The following is a 12,941-nucleotide window of genomic DNA, read 5'->3' as shown; positions in this document are numbered from 1 at the left end:
CAATGTAGACGCCTGCGTGTGTGGAGGAGACTCTGCTCATGTCTTCCTCCTCAGTCCTGTGTCTGCCTGCATCTGATCTGAGGACGCTGTCACTCCCTCATAACTTCAGAGTATCAAAACATATCAGAGTCACGTGAGAACAGGTCCAACAAGAGCAAGAAACCAGTGAGAGGTGATGTAGTTCTACTAGCTGTCCACTAGATGGGGCTAACTGAGAATCTAATGAAGCACAGTCAGCAGCGACATTGAGATGTGATGAAGCAGCCGTGTTGATCATGAGATCTGTCTGATTAGAAACATATAGGATTATTTTAAACACACCTGCTAGCAAATACATTAGCAACAACAAATAGCTCTAACACCATTTACGACTCGTTCAGGTTAGGACATTTCACTGCTAGCTGTTATGAGAAATAGCTTGTTCAAGAAGAACAGATGGTGAACTTTAAATGCTCACTCAGCATGATGACATGTTCTATTACACTCTACACTTATGATCGTATTACAGATTGATCACAAATATAGAAGTATTATACATTTTATCATCGGCATTCAAAATTCACAAGGATTCAATTGAATACATCTCAGTGTCTGATAGAAACAACACATATGCCATATTGCAGTCTCTGGATGAGCAAGCTAATCTGAAGGAAATAAAACAAAAGATATGTACGCACTTGTTTCATCATCAAAGTCAGAACTGGATGAGGAGGAGACTTCAACATGTCAGCTTCAGTCTTCAGGGGTTGATAAGCTAACAAAGTGTTTGATACTGACTTGTCAATAGCTTTCATAACAAGTCCTTTAACACAGGGAATAAAGCAACAGCCACTCAGAGCCAGAAGTCCTATGACAGTGATTAGAGAGGTGAGAATAGCTCAAATCACCGCTTCCCATTGACCAAGCCATCAACCAGCCTGTAAGTGAAGGTCTAGTGTTCAGCTAACTCTGAGTGACCGAAGCTCAGCTGAAGCTTTAGTGACAGATCCATCTAACAGTGTTGTTAGGGATAAATGTTCAGCATCACGAACAGATCACAAACACCTCCTTCCTCAGCCAGGAGCATCTCTGGAGCCATTCTGTTCTGTGGGAGCTAGCATCGAACTGTTCAGCTGATCCTTTAATAGCATCATGAGTGCAATTAACGAAACGTTGCTGATTATAATAAATATAATTCATCATCTCAACATTTGTATTAATAGTTACCCAAAGGAAGAGTGGTTAGAGTCCCGCCAATATCTGATGTCTAGCTATAAACTCCTCTGGCACTCCCCGAGGAACGCCTATGCATGCATGCAATCTCTGTCGTCGAAAGAGGCCAACGGTGCATCCCTTTTCTCTCGAGAGGGTTTGAGATTCAGATCTTTAATTTGACCTATCGTCACAGGCATAATTAACATCACTGCGGTACATGTACCCAACCAACTACTTTAGAGTATCAACACAAACAGAGCCACGTGAAAACCTGTGTAACCAGTGTCAGAAACCCAGTCAGTGTTCGTGGTGATGTAGTTCCAATAGCTGCCCACTAGATGGCTCTAAATGACTTTGAATTGTGATCTCTTATTTCAGACAAGTGGAAAGAAAACCTTTTAAGTCGACATTTACTTTTTATTTATACTTTTCTATCTTCGTGTTTGTAGATTTTTCCTAAAGTCACCAAAAGTTAGAATATCATAAAGCCTCATTTGCATATTCAAACATAACATTAAATAATTGTCTTGTCCTGCTCTTGGTTTGACTTCAGGTGATCCAGGTCGTCAGCTAGTGTTGACAGAACAGCAGAATGTGCAGCACTTAGATTGTGATCTTCATTTCCTGTCATCTGTGAAACATGAAGGAAGTGTCAGAACCAACCCAGTCTCATAAAAAAACATGTATAACTACGTTGGTCCAACAATTACAAAAACGCCTCTGAAATTGTAAGATCCCTACGTTTTTTTTCACCATTCATTCCAATGGCTGCGTCTATGTCACGTGATCTTCAAATTTCTCCCTGCAGAAAAAAAAAACATGGCCGACCTTCGTTTTATTCTCGGTGTAAAATGCCTATTTTAAGGTTAGTTTGGCCATTAAAATGCCTTTTGATGTCATTTGATGCGAGAAATATGAGTTGTTATTTCAGATGATGTGTGCAGTGGATGTACATGATCTTTAGTTTGCTAGTTATTACGAAGATTACTTCAGGAAATTGTGTCTATACAACGTTTTCATTGTTACCAAGGTGGTTGCTAGGGACGCTGCTATCGATATTATTTCTGTTATGTTGTGAAACGAGAATAAAACGAAGTTCGGCCATGTTTTTATTTTCTGCAGGGAGAAATGTGAAGATCACGTGACATAGACGCAGCCATTGGAATGAATAGTGAAAAAAAACGTAGGGATCTTACAATTTCAGAGGCGTTTTTGTAGAAATACTACGTCCTACGTTGTGGACCGACGTAGTTATTACACGTTTTTTTGTGAGACTGGGTTGTCAGAACAGGTCTTAAAAACGGATCAATGTGACTGAGGGACTATTATTTTTCAAATCCTAATATAACATGCAGGCATTGAGTGTTCAGGGTTCAAATACATCTGTTACCCAAATGGCATTCCTCAATTACTCTGAAAACAAAGGAGTGTCCTTACGTAGAAAATTGAATACAGAACAAAATGCTCAACATTTTAATTATCAAGTCCCTCCTTTTAACTTCCGTCATAATTTAAGGATTTAAAAACACAGACGTTAATGTATCTCTGACACCATAAATCCCCTAAAACCATTTTGGAATATGTGGGTGAAATACAAAAAAAGTGCGGTATTGTAACAGAATAAAATGTAATATTTGATACAGGTTTTTTTTTAAGTTTGTGATTAAACATCTGGGGATAAAAATAACCAGGCAGTTACCTAAGCTATGCCAGTAGTATGGTTGCCTAAACATAACACATGTATGGATATTTCACATGAAAAACTTTTAAAGCTATCATACACAGTTTTCACACGGGCAGAGGAATACATTTGCCATTAAATACAAATGTGTTTGCAAGCCAACGCGTGTTTGAAGAAGTGGAAAAAGAACATCACCCTAGCAGCCTGAGCTTCTTCAGACTCCAGGTTTGTGGCTACGCTGGTTTCATGTCCCTCCGATGTGTTTGTACCTGCCGATCTGAAAGGTGTTGTGTCAGCACCATCTAGTGGAGAGCTATAGAACTTCATCCCCTCCATCACCTCTCACCTTGACTGGCTCTTCTTCCCGTTGGACCTGTTCTCACGTCAGTCTGATGTGTTTTTATACTCTGAAGTTATGAGGGAGTGACGGCGTCCTCAGATCAGATGCAGGCAGACACAGGACTGATGAGGAAGAGATGAGCAGAGTTTCCTCCACACAGGCAGGCGTCTACATTAACCTGAAGGGAATTCAGAAGGTGAGAACATGATTTAGACGCTTTTCAGTTTGTAAGCTTGTTGGGTATATTATTATACATGTGGGGATAAAAACAACCACTAAGTTACTTGACCTAATTAAACTTAATCTGTAGATGTTTGATCATCAGGATCACTCTGATCACATCGTGCTGTATCACTGTTTAACTGATCAGAACAAATGTGTCTTGGTGCTGATTCTATAAATCTATTCCTAAGTATCGTAGAGAATTAGTCTCAGAATTAAAGACGAATGATTTTAGAAAGACTTCCTTGTAATGGCGACAGCAGTTCTTGGCAGCAGATTGATTGTAATCTGAGATATCATCTTCAGTGAAAAATCAGGGAGTGTCTGATGCTGTCTAAACCTCAGATCAACATGACTGACATGTTTTGTAATGTTTTAACATTGAAACATAGCAGACGTGATGTGTGTAAAGGGCCTTCATGTCTGTAATGATACTGCATTCAGAGACGCTCCAGTGGAGTCTCATGTTCGCTGGACTTTGTATTTGAAGCAGTTTGATGGAGCGTTGACTTTGCTGATGGGATGTTTGTGACAGCATGAGATGTGTACATGTAGGGGTCCGTCGTTCTGTTCTATTATCAGTGTCTGAACTGCAACGTGACTTCAAATGACGGCAGCACTGATCCAGGTTTTGTGTACCTGTCCAAGTCAGAAATAACAGACCAATCAGAATCCAGTACTTAGCCGTGCAGCAAAGACAGTGTTTCCCTCTCATGCAGGCATCATGTAGAACATACCTGTTTGTTTCTGGAGTCACAGTCGGCTGAGTCCAAAGCAGATTCTTGATGTTGGTTTCCTTTGAAATTGAGTCCCATCGACATCAGTCCCAATCTGTGTTGCCATTTGATGCTCTTTGAGAATTTAACTGATCATTTTTATCAACAATATTTACATTTATTAACAACGTGCACCTTGGCCAAAACATAGATAAACTCCTCATTCTGCATTTAGTACTTTAAAAAAGTGTAGGATGTTTGAAGGTAATGTACTTGAGGCTAGCTGTTCTCAGTTTGTATCTTTATAGCTTGTTTGAATTTATTGTAAATTTTTTAGTCACTTCAGATAAAGCGTCGCTAAATGTAATATAATGTAATATAATGTGTCCGATCAGGCACACATGCACGTGATCCACGCTGCTTCATCATGTGTTAGTGCTGAGCTTTATTTCATTAGAGCAAGGGTCTTCAACGTTTTTCAGGCCAGGGACCCCCAAACTGATGGAGAGCTGGAGCAGGGACCCCCCTACTATATGTATGGCATACAATTGTGTTTTATATTAAACGGGGCCTAGTGCAGTGTATAAACATGCTACTCTGTTATTGTACATTCAATACTAAGCTATTCAAATAATACACAGGTTAATATATTCATGTTTTTATTTTAAACATGTGCAAGGTACAGGGTGGCCGTGCCACTGCCATTTATAAACATACATCTTGCATACAACACTGAGCTATTAAATTAATTCACAGATTTTAACTTAAAGCATACATGTAGAAGGGACAGGGAATCCTCAAACCATCTGTGGATGGCATATGCATATTTCCGGGTCTTCTCTCGTTTGCGCTTACCCTTATTAGCTGCTACATCAGCAGCAGGTTCCGCCTCGCCACTTGCATGTTCACTGGTGGTTTCGGAGGTAGATGGTATCTCTCTTGTGCTTGTGGATTTTTTTGGTCGAGTTACAAAACGATCAATTTGTATATATATATGAAGGTATGGTCTTCTCAATAATATTGCAGCGTGCGTCCTTGTGTCTGGGTCCTTAGTAAACTGGGGACTGAATAGGCTCTCGGACAATCACGGGGAACCTGACAGAGCCAGCGTGTGTCATGCGGTCTCCTGATTGGCACAGCAGCAATAGGGGCGGGTCCTCCCCTTTGTGTACACGAGGCCTGGTGGGACAGGACCGGGGTAGTCTCCTGCTGTGAGTGAACCGGCGCCTAGCTTGAGATAGCTACTGTGTGTAGCTGAATGCGTGCATTGCTGACTAAAAGATAACGTCTTCTGCCTCCATTTCTCCGTTCGCTACAATATGTTGGATTCATGTTAATGTGCATTTAAAGACATTTCAATTTGTGGGAAAAAGTTTTAAGAAATATAAAAAATTGTCTAATCAACCAAAGATTTCGCGACCCCCCTGCAGTACCTCCGCGGACCCCCTGGGGGTCGCGGACCCCCTGTTGAAGACCTCTGCATTAGAGGGTCCGTTAGCACCACCTAGTGGACAGCTGGTAGAACTACACCACCTCTCACTGACTGGGTTTCTGACTGAAGAAGAGTTTCCTCCTCATGTGAAGCCGTCTCAATTGACCTGAAGGGAATTCAACAGGTGATGATAAGATAGAGATGCTTTTTATTTGAGATTATATTTGGGGATGATTCCAACCAAGAAGTAACTTAAACTGAGAAGGTATTTGTGTTTCCTAAAACTCAGTTCATCAGGTGAGAATCCTCCCGGAGGAATCTGTAGAAGTTTGATCATCAGGATCACTTGTTCTGTATCACAGTTTAACTGGACAGGACTAATGTTTCCTGATGCTGATGCTATAAATCTATTCTACAGTATTGTGGAGAATGTCCCTCGGAGGTAAAGAATGGTTTTAGAAAGACTTCCTTGTAATGGTGCCAGCAGCTTTTGGCAGCAGTTTGATTGTAATCTGAGATATCATCAGCAGTGAAAAATGCAGGCAGTTTCTGATCCGGTCCAACAGCTCAGATCAACGTGACTGACATGTTTAAAAAAGAAAAAGTTCAACATAGAAGAGTAACAGATGTGATATAACCTCTTTGTGGTCTCTCCACATTCACTGTGTGTTTAGGGCCTTCATGTCTTTACTGATACTGCAGTCAGAGACGCTCCAGTGGAGTCTCATGTTCGCTGGACTTTGTATTTGAAACTGTTTGATGGAGCGTTGAGTTTTCTGATGGGATGTTTGTGATAGCGTGAGACATGTTAGTGGAGGGGTCCGTCTTCTGTTCTAGTCTCAGCGTCTGAACTGCAGCATCATAACTTAACACCTGTTAAGCCCTGGAGACATTTTTACCAAAACCAAACACAAGTCTCATAAGAAGTGTCTAAATGACCCCAGAGCGAAAAAATGCAAACTGACTTTGGCACAGAACTCAAGATAAAGATACCCTTATTACTTATCGTAACTGCACATACAAGATATCCGATTAAAGCTGAGACTCCACAGATTATATAGGTATAGTATCATCACTGAGCGATCCGAACTCACGACAGGGGAAGCAAACTCAGACATCACAACTTGTAGCATTACGGAGCTTTTACGGAGCTTTTACGGGAGATCGTCTCACCGTAGCTGTCAATCTGATCAAAAGACGTGTTCAATGGCATTAAAATGAGAAAAAACGCGGCTGAATCGGTTGATCCATAGGTTGATAATGTGTCTGTCGCTTTGAAAAAATTATTTATAATCCATAACTAAATTTTTATGTAAAAATCGGAGAAAAAAAGTTAGCTGCTAATGGTAGCCACCAGAGTGTATGCAGCTTCCGGTTTTGGCTACGCGTCACTCTCACTCCTTATTTGTTCATGTGTTGGTGTGTGTAGATCTTCCCCTCGATTCTATTGGCTCTAGCGGTTATAAAGAGATTGCATTCGTCAAAATCGAGCAAGGGGGCCAGAGATATGGAAAATCCACCCAAATGACCCCAGAAGTGTTTTTTTTGTTTTGCTAAACCTCTCTAAAAAGGTCAAATTTCACTTGTTTTGCATCAATCTTGATACAGGTACTTATATGTTGTACTTTGGATTCCTAAAGCTTTTGGTCTACTAACCCATCATTCAAAGGGTGGTTTTCACTATAAGTAAACAAATATATTTGGACGGACACTATACTTTACATTTTTTTATTATGTTCAATCTGAATTTTCTTTAAAATAGGTTTATCATTACTTTGAGAACAAAGATTATTAACTTAACCCTTTTAGGGAAGATGTGGTCATTTGTTCTGGGAATGTCATTTTCGAGACTGAGACCTGAAAAACAGGCTCAGGGTTGAACAGGTTAAGAAAATCTCTTGCGCTGATCTGGCCGCGGCACATGACGGTTTTGTGTGCCCTCCCATGAAAATCATATGCCCTCTCTGTAGATTTGTTCTGGCGCCGGGTCTGCCCACCAATCAGAATCCAGTATTTAACGTGGCCATTAAAAAAGGCCAGTTCTATCCTCTGACGGTTTGAGCAGAACGTACTTGATAACTTGCTGTTCTCACTGCAATGTGTGTGCGACACGACTATTTGGCCAAGACGCTGCAGGCGGCTCTGTTGTTGTTTCTGATGTTAGTTTCCAGGGGAATTCCACGGTGATCAGTCCTGTTGTTTATTATCATTGGATGGCTTGGGTTTTTGACCATTTAAGTGATAATGTTTCAGCGTGAATATCAGAAGATGTAGATCACACATCGTTGAAGAACAATATGAGTAATCAAAAACATTTTAGATTTTTTTTTTTTGTTTTAGTAAAACTTCATCCAAAAATAATTTGTTCATAAATAAATACTTAAACTTGCAATGTCCAACTTGGCCAATCAAAATAACACATTTTGCATTTTTGTTTGTATCACTCCAAATGGTTGATCTTATTTGAAGCTTATGAACTTGTAAGGCCTAAAACACATTTGTTTTTAACAAAGCCTTTTGCTAGAACTTTAACCATCCTCTTGTTGCCCTGTCTACTTAATGTTTAAAATGTTTTTATTGTGATTTTTACTCTGTAGCACTTTGAGTTGTGTTTATTAAAATGAAAAGTGTGATTATAAATAACTTTGATTTATTGTATTATTGGTGTAGGATCCATAGTTACAATGTTCTTGACTTTAACCTGGAAAACAACATGATAAAAGAACAGATCTGTCTTCAGGCTTCCGCAGAGAGGAAGGAGATCAGTCAATACTGTGAGTCTGTGGGAAACTCTTCATCACAGCTACACTAGGATGCTAATGAGATCAGTCAACTGTCAGAGTTAACATTTGTAAATTAGTGCTGAGCTTTAATTCATTGGATGATCAGTTACCACCATCTAGTGGACAGCTAGTAGAACTGCACCCTCTCTCAAACTGACTGGTTTCTTGTGACTCATGTGTTTTGATGCTCTGAAGTTATGAGGGAGTGACGGCGTCCTCAGATCAGATGCAGGCAGACACAGGATCGATGAGCAGAGATACAGGAAGCATGAAGGTGTTTCAATTGACCTGAAGGGAATTCAGAAGGTGAGAATATGATTTAAATGCTTTTTGGAAATTGAATAATTGGAACAAAGAAAAGCTAACCAGACAAAGTATTTTTGTTTCCTAAAACTCATCAGGTGAGAATCCTGCTAAAGGAATCTGTAAATGTTTGATCACTTGTTCTGTATCACCGTTTAAATGTTTCTTGCTGCTAAATATCTCTTCTAAAGTATTGTGGAGAATGTTTTTCCAGAAAGACTTCCTTGTAAAGGTGACAGTTTCTGGCAGCAGTTTGATTGTAATCTGAGTAAGCATCCTTAGTGCAGGGAGGAAGTGTAAGAACCGGACTGACGGCTCGGATCAACGAGACTGAGGTGTCCATACAGTAAACATACATACGTTTGTCTGGGGGATTACGGGAGCTGTGCAGCATAGTTGATTTAGTATGAGCTCACTCAGACTCCCTTCTTGCTCATTCCCAGATCCAGTGTGTGACAGAGAGGAAGGAGCAGTAACGAGCATGTTGTTGTGTTTGTGTTTAGGTTCGACACCACAACAGATCCTCCAGGAATCTCCAAAGGACGTTTGAGCCTGCCAACCTGCAAGATGGAAACCACTGATCCAAAGTTATTATTCATCTTATCAGGATTAACATGTTCAAAAGTCAGCATCATGTTCAGCAGAGTGTCAGTGCACCTTTGCATTCATCATGTTTTTGATTCTATCAGGATCCACCCTGAGAGACCAGACCCTCCTGGACCTGGACCCAGCTGTGTGTCCATGAAGAGTGACCCCTCTATGCTTCGACCTGTTACGTTTAAAGCAGTAGAGCATGATGATAGTCCAGAGTAAGAATTTAAAGCAAAAGTCATTTTTCTTTTTCTCTATTAAAACGCTTGAAATTCAACATAATTATCAACAAAGTTGTATCGTCTGAACATTCATCAGTGATTGTGTTTCTATCAGGATCCCCCATGAGAGACCAGACTCTCCTGGACCTGGACCTGGACCTGGACCCAGCTGTGTGTCCATGAAGAGTGACTCGTCTATGAATCCACCAATGAAGTTTAAAGATGGAGAGCATAGTGATCAATGGTAAGAATTTAGAGCATAAGTAATTTTTGTTGTGCGCCATTAAATGTTTGAAACTCTCTAACTATTTATAATTATTCATTTATTAATGTAATATTCATTTATATTGTAGTATTTATCTGTGTATTACGTATTATTTATACATATTTCCTATCTATTTTTTTTATAAATCCTCCTCATCTGGACTTTTTTATGAATTTCAAAGGCATGGCTTTTATTGTTTATTATTATCATTACCTTTTTATATATTATTCTTATATTTTATCTATTTAAAGCAAAAGTAATTTCTCTATTCAAGCGCTTGAAGTTCAAAGTTGTATCTTCTGAACATTCATCAGTGATTGTGTTTCTATCAGGATCCCCCATGAGAGACCAGACTCTCCTGGACCCAGCTGTGTGTCCATGAAGAGTGACTGGTCTATGCGTCACCCTATTATGTTTAAAGATGGAGAGCATAGCGATGGACCAAGGTATGAATTCAAGTTATTTTTGTTGGTCGATTTTAAATCTTTATTATTTCTACCTCATTCTCAGCTGCATTGTATTTGCTGCACGTCGTAAAGGAGTTCTTGAAGCAAAGAACTGAACCACAAGGAGAACACAGCAGAGCTTCAAACTGATGTCAGACACTGAAGATTTAGCACTTCTGACAGTCTGACACAATCAGCACATTCAGACTGTCCTGTTCGGATCAGCCTGCTCACTTTAGTCCGGTTTGTTTATCAAAGCTACTTCCTGTCCCCGTCTGCTTTTCATTGATGTCTCTTTTTCTGTCAGCCTGAATTTTACATGTTGCTGTTTTACCTTGTTGAGTGTTTCTTTAATGCATTGTTAGGTGCTCTTTGGTGTCTTGAAAGGCTCCTCCAAAGATAAAATGTATTGTTATTATTATTTATGAGTCAGATGTTTACTCTCTGACTCAGGGCATATATTGAGTCCTATCAGTATCTGAAGGAGAGAAGGTTTACAACCTTTCTTTATGCATATTAAGAAGTAAGAAAGGGGTCATCTCTTAACCCAGCTGATGCATTTTAGCTGAAGTCCTGTTTCTCGCTTGAGGCAAAGGAAAAGTCTCTGTGACCTTTTGACCTGTGCTGGACTATGGTGATCTGATCTATATGAATGCACCTTCCCATTACCTGAACAAGTTAGATGCCATCTATCACAGTGCGCTGAGATGTGTTACTATTTGTAAAGCACTTGCTCATCACTGTACCCTGTATGCCAAGGCAGGTCTGCCTTCACTAACTGTACGGAGGCTCAGGATCACTTGTTCTGTATCACCGTTTAACTGGACAGGACTAATGTTTCCTGATGCTGATGCTAAACATCTATTCTACAGTATTGTGGAGAATGTCCCTCGGAGGTAAAGAATGGTTTTAGAAAGACTTCCTTGTAATGGTGCCAGCAGCTTTTGGCAGCAGTTTGATTGTAATCTGAGATATCATCAGCAGTGAAAAATGCAGGCAGTTTCTGATCCGGTCCAACAGCTCTGATCAACGTGACTGACATGTTTAAAAAAGAAAAAGTTCAACATTGAAGAGTAACGTGATATAACCTCTTTTCCGGTCTCTTCACAGTCACTGTGTGTTTAGGGCCTTCATGTCTTTACTGATACTGCAGTCAGAGACGCTCCAGTGGAGTCTCATGTTCGCTGGACTTTGTATTTGAAACTGTTTGATGTAGCGTTGACTTTTCTGATGGGATGTTTGTGATAGCGTGAGATATGTTAGTGGAGGGCTCCTTCTGTTCTAGTCTCAGCGTCTGAACTGCAGCATCGTAACTTAAAATGACGGCAGCACTGATCCAGGTTTTCAGTAACTGTCCAAGTCTGTTTAAATTGTGTTTGCCATCAACCAGTCTCTAAATACAGCCAGAGCCCATTCCCTTTAAACACTAGTGTTCTTCTTCTCTGTTACTTTAAGATATCATATTCTCAAAGTATTCCATTGTGTTTTCTGACTGTTCAAATGTCTTTAAACTAAGTTACACTGACCGGATCGATGTGACAGCACAGGGTCCCTCGATCAGAGCATCCTGAGCAACTAACTACTTAACAGAGATAACAGACCCACCAATCAGAATCCAGTATTTAACGTGGCCATTAAAAAAGGCCAGTTCTATCCTCTGACGGTTTGAGCAGAACGTACTTGATCACTTGCTGTTCTCACTGCAATGTGTGTGCGACACGACTATTAGGCCAAGACGCTGCAGCGGCTCTGTTGTTGTTTCTGATGTTGGTTTCCAGGGGAATTCCACGGTGATCAGTCCTGTTGTTTATTATCATTGGATGTCTCGTGTTTTTGACAGTTTGACTGATAATGTCAAAGCGTGAATATCACAAGATGTAGATCACACATCGTTGTAGAACAATGCGTTTGATCAAAAATGTTCATTAAAACTTCATCCAAAAATAATTTGTTCATAAATACTTAAAATTGCAATTTCCAACTTGGCCAATCAACATAAATATCTCTTCTAAAGTATTGTGGAGAATGTTTTTCAAGAAAGACTTACCAGAGGAACCTGTAGAGGTTAGATCACCAGGACTCTGATCACATCGTGCTCTATCACCGTTTAACTGAACAGAACTAATATGTCTTCATGCTAAATATCTCTTCTAAAGTATTGTGGAGAATGTTTTTCCAGAAAGACTTCCTTGTAAAGGTGACAGTTTCTGGCAGCAGTTTGATTGTAATCTGAGTAAGCATCCTTAGTGCTGGGAGGAAATGTAAGAACCGGACTGACGGCTCGGATCAACGGGACTGAGGTGTTTTCATTTATTTATCTCTGAAGCGTACACACACCAGGCAGGTTATAAAGCATCCTTTGAGGTCTCTCCACAGTCACTGTGTGTAGAGGGTCTTCATGTCTTCAAAGATACTGCAGTCAGAGACGCTCCAGTGGAGTCTCATGTCAGCTGGACTTTGGATCTGAAATCCTCTCCTATCCAAGTCAGTTCATTGTGAGTGTACTCCAACACATTGTGACAACCTAACACCTATGTGTTCAACATTCTGTTGTCTGGGTGAATACGGGGGCTGTGCAGCACGTGTTGGGGTCCCTGCATCCTGTCTAGGACTCCAGAATACCCTGCATCCTGTCTAGGACTCCAGAATACCAGGGTGTTCAACTGCAGCTGGTTGCATTTTGTAGTTTGTAAACCAGCATGCTTTCCTGGCTATTCTGACCCACAATCCTTTGCAGTGGATAAAAA

At 40.3% G+C, this 12,941-nt stretch overlaps 1 protein-coding gene across 1 annotated transcript in view; it reads left to right on the top strand.

The window, feature by feature from the left end:
- The window catches only part of LOC117551377 (NLR family CARD domain-containing protein 3-like), a 101,593-nt gene that overhangs the window by 64,256 nt on the left and 24,396 nt on the right, over positions 1 to 12,941 (top strand). The window contains 6 exon segments of the mRNA XM_034224240.1: positions 3,289 to 3,411; positions 8,564 to 8,674; positions 9,175 to 9,258; positions 9,361 to 9,480; positions 9,599 to 9,727; positions 10,081 to 10,194. Of these exon segments, the coding sequence (XP_034080131.1) occupies positions 9,239 to 9,258; positions 9,361 to 9,480; positions 9,599 to 9,727; positions 10,081 to 10,194 (383 nt within the window). The 5' untranslated portion in view covers positions 3,289 to 3,411; positions 8,564 to 8,674; positions 9,175 to 9,238.

Source organism: Gymnodraco acuticeps, unplaced genomic scaffold, assembly GCF_902827175.1.
Source record: "Gymnodraco acuticeps unplaced genomic scaffold, fGymAcu1.1, whole genome shotgun sequence".
Taxonomy (NCBI): Eukaryota; Metazoa; Chordata; class Actinopteri; order Perciformes; family Bathydraconidae; genus Gymnodraco; species Gymnodraco acuticeps.
This window is presented reverse-complemented; position numbering and strand designations above follow the sequence as displayed.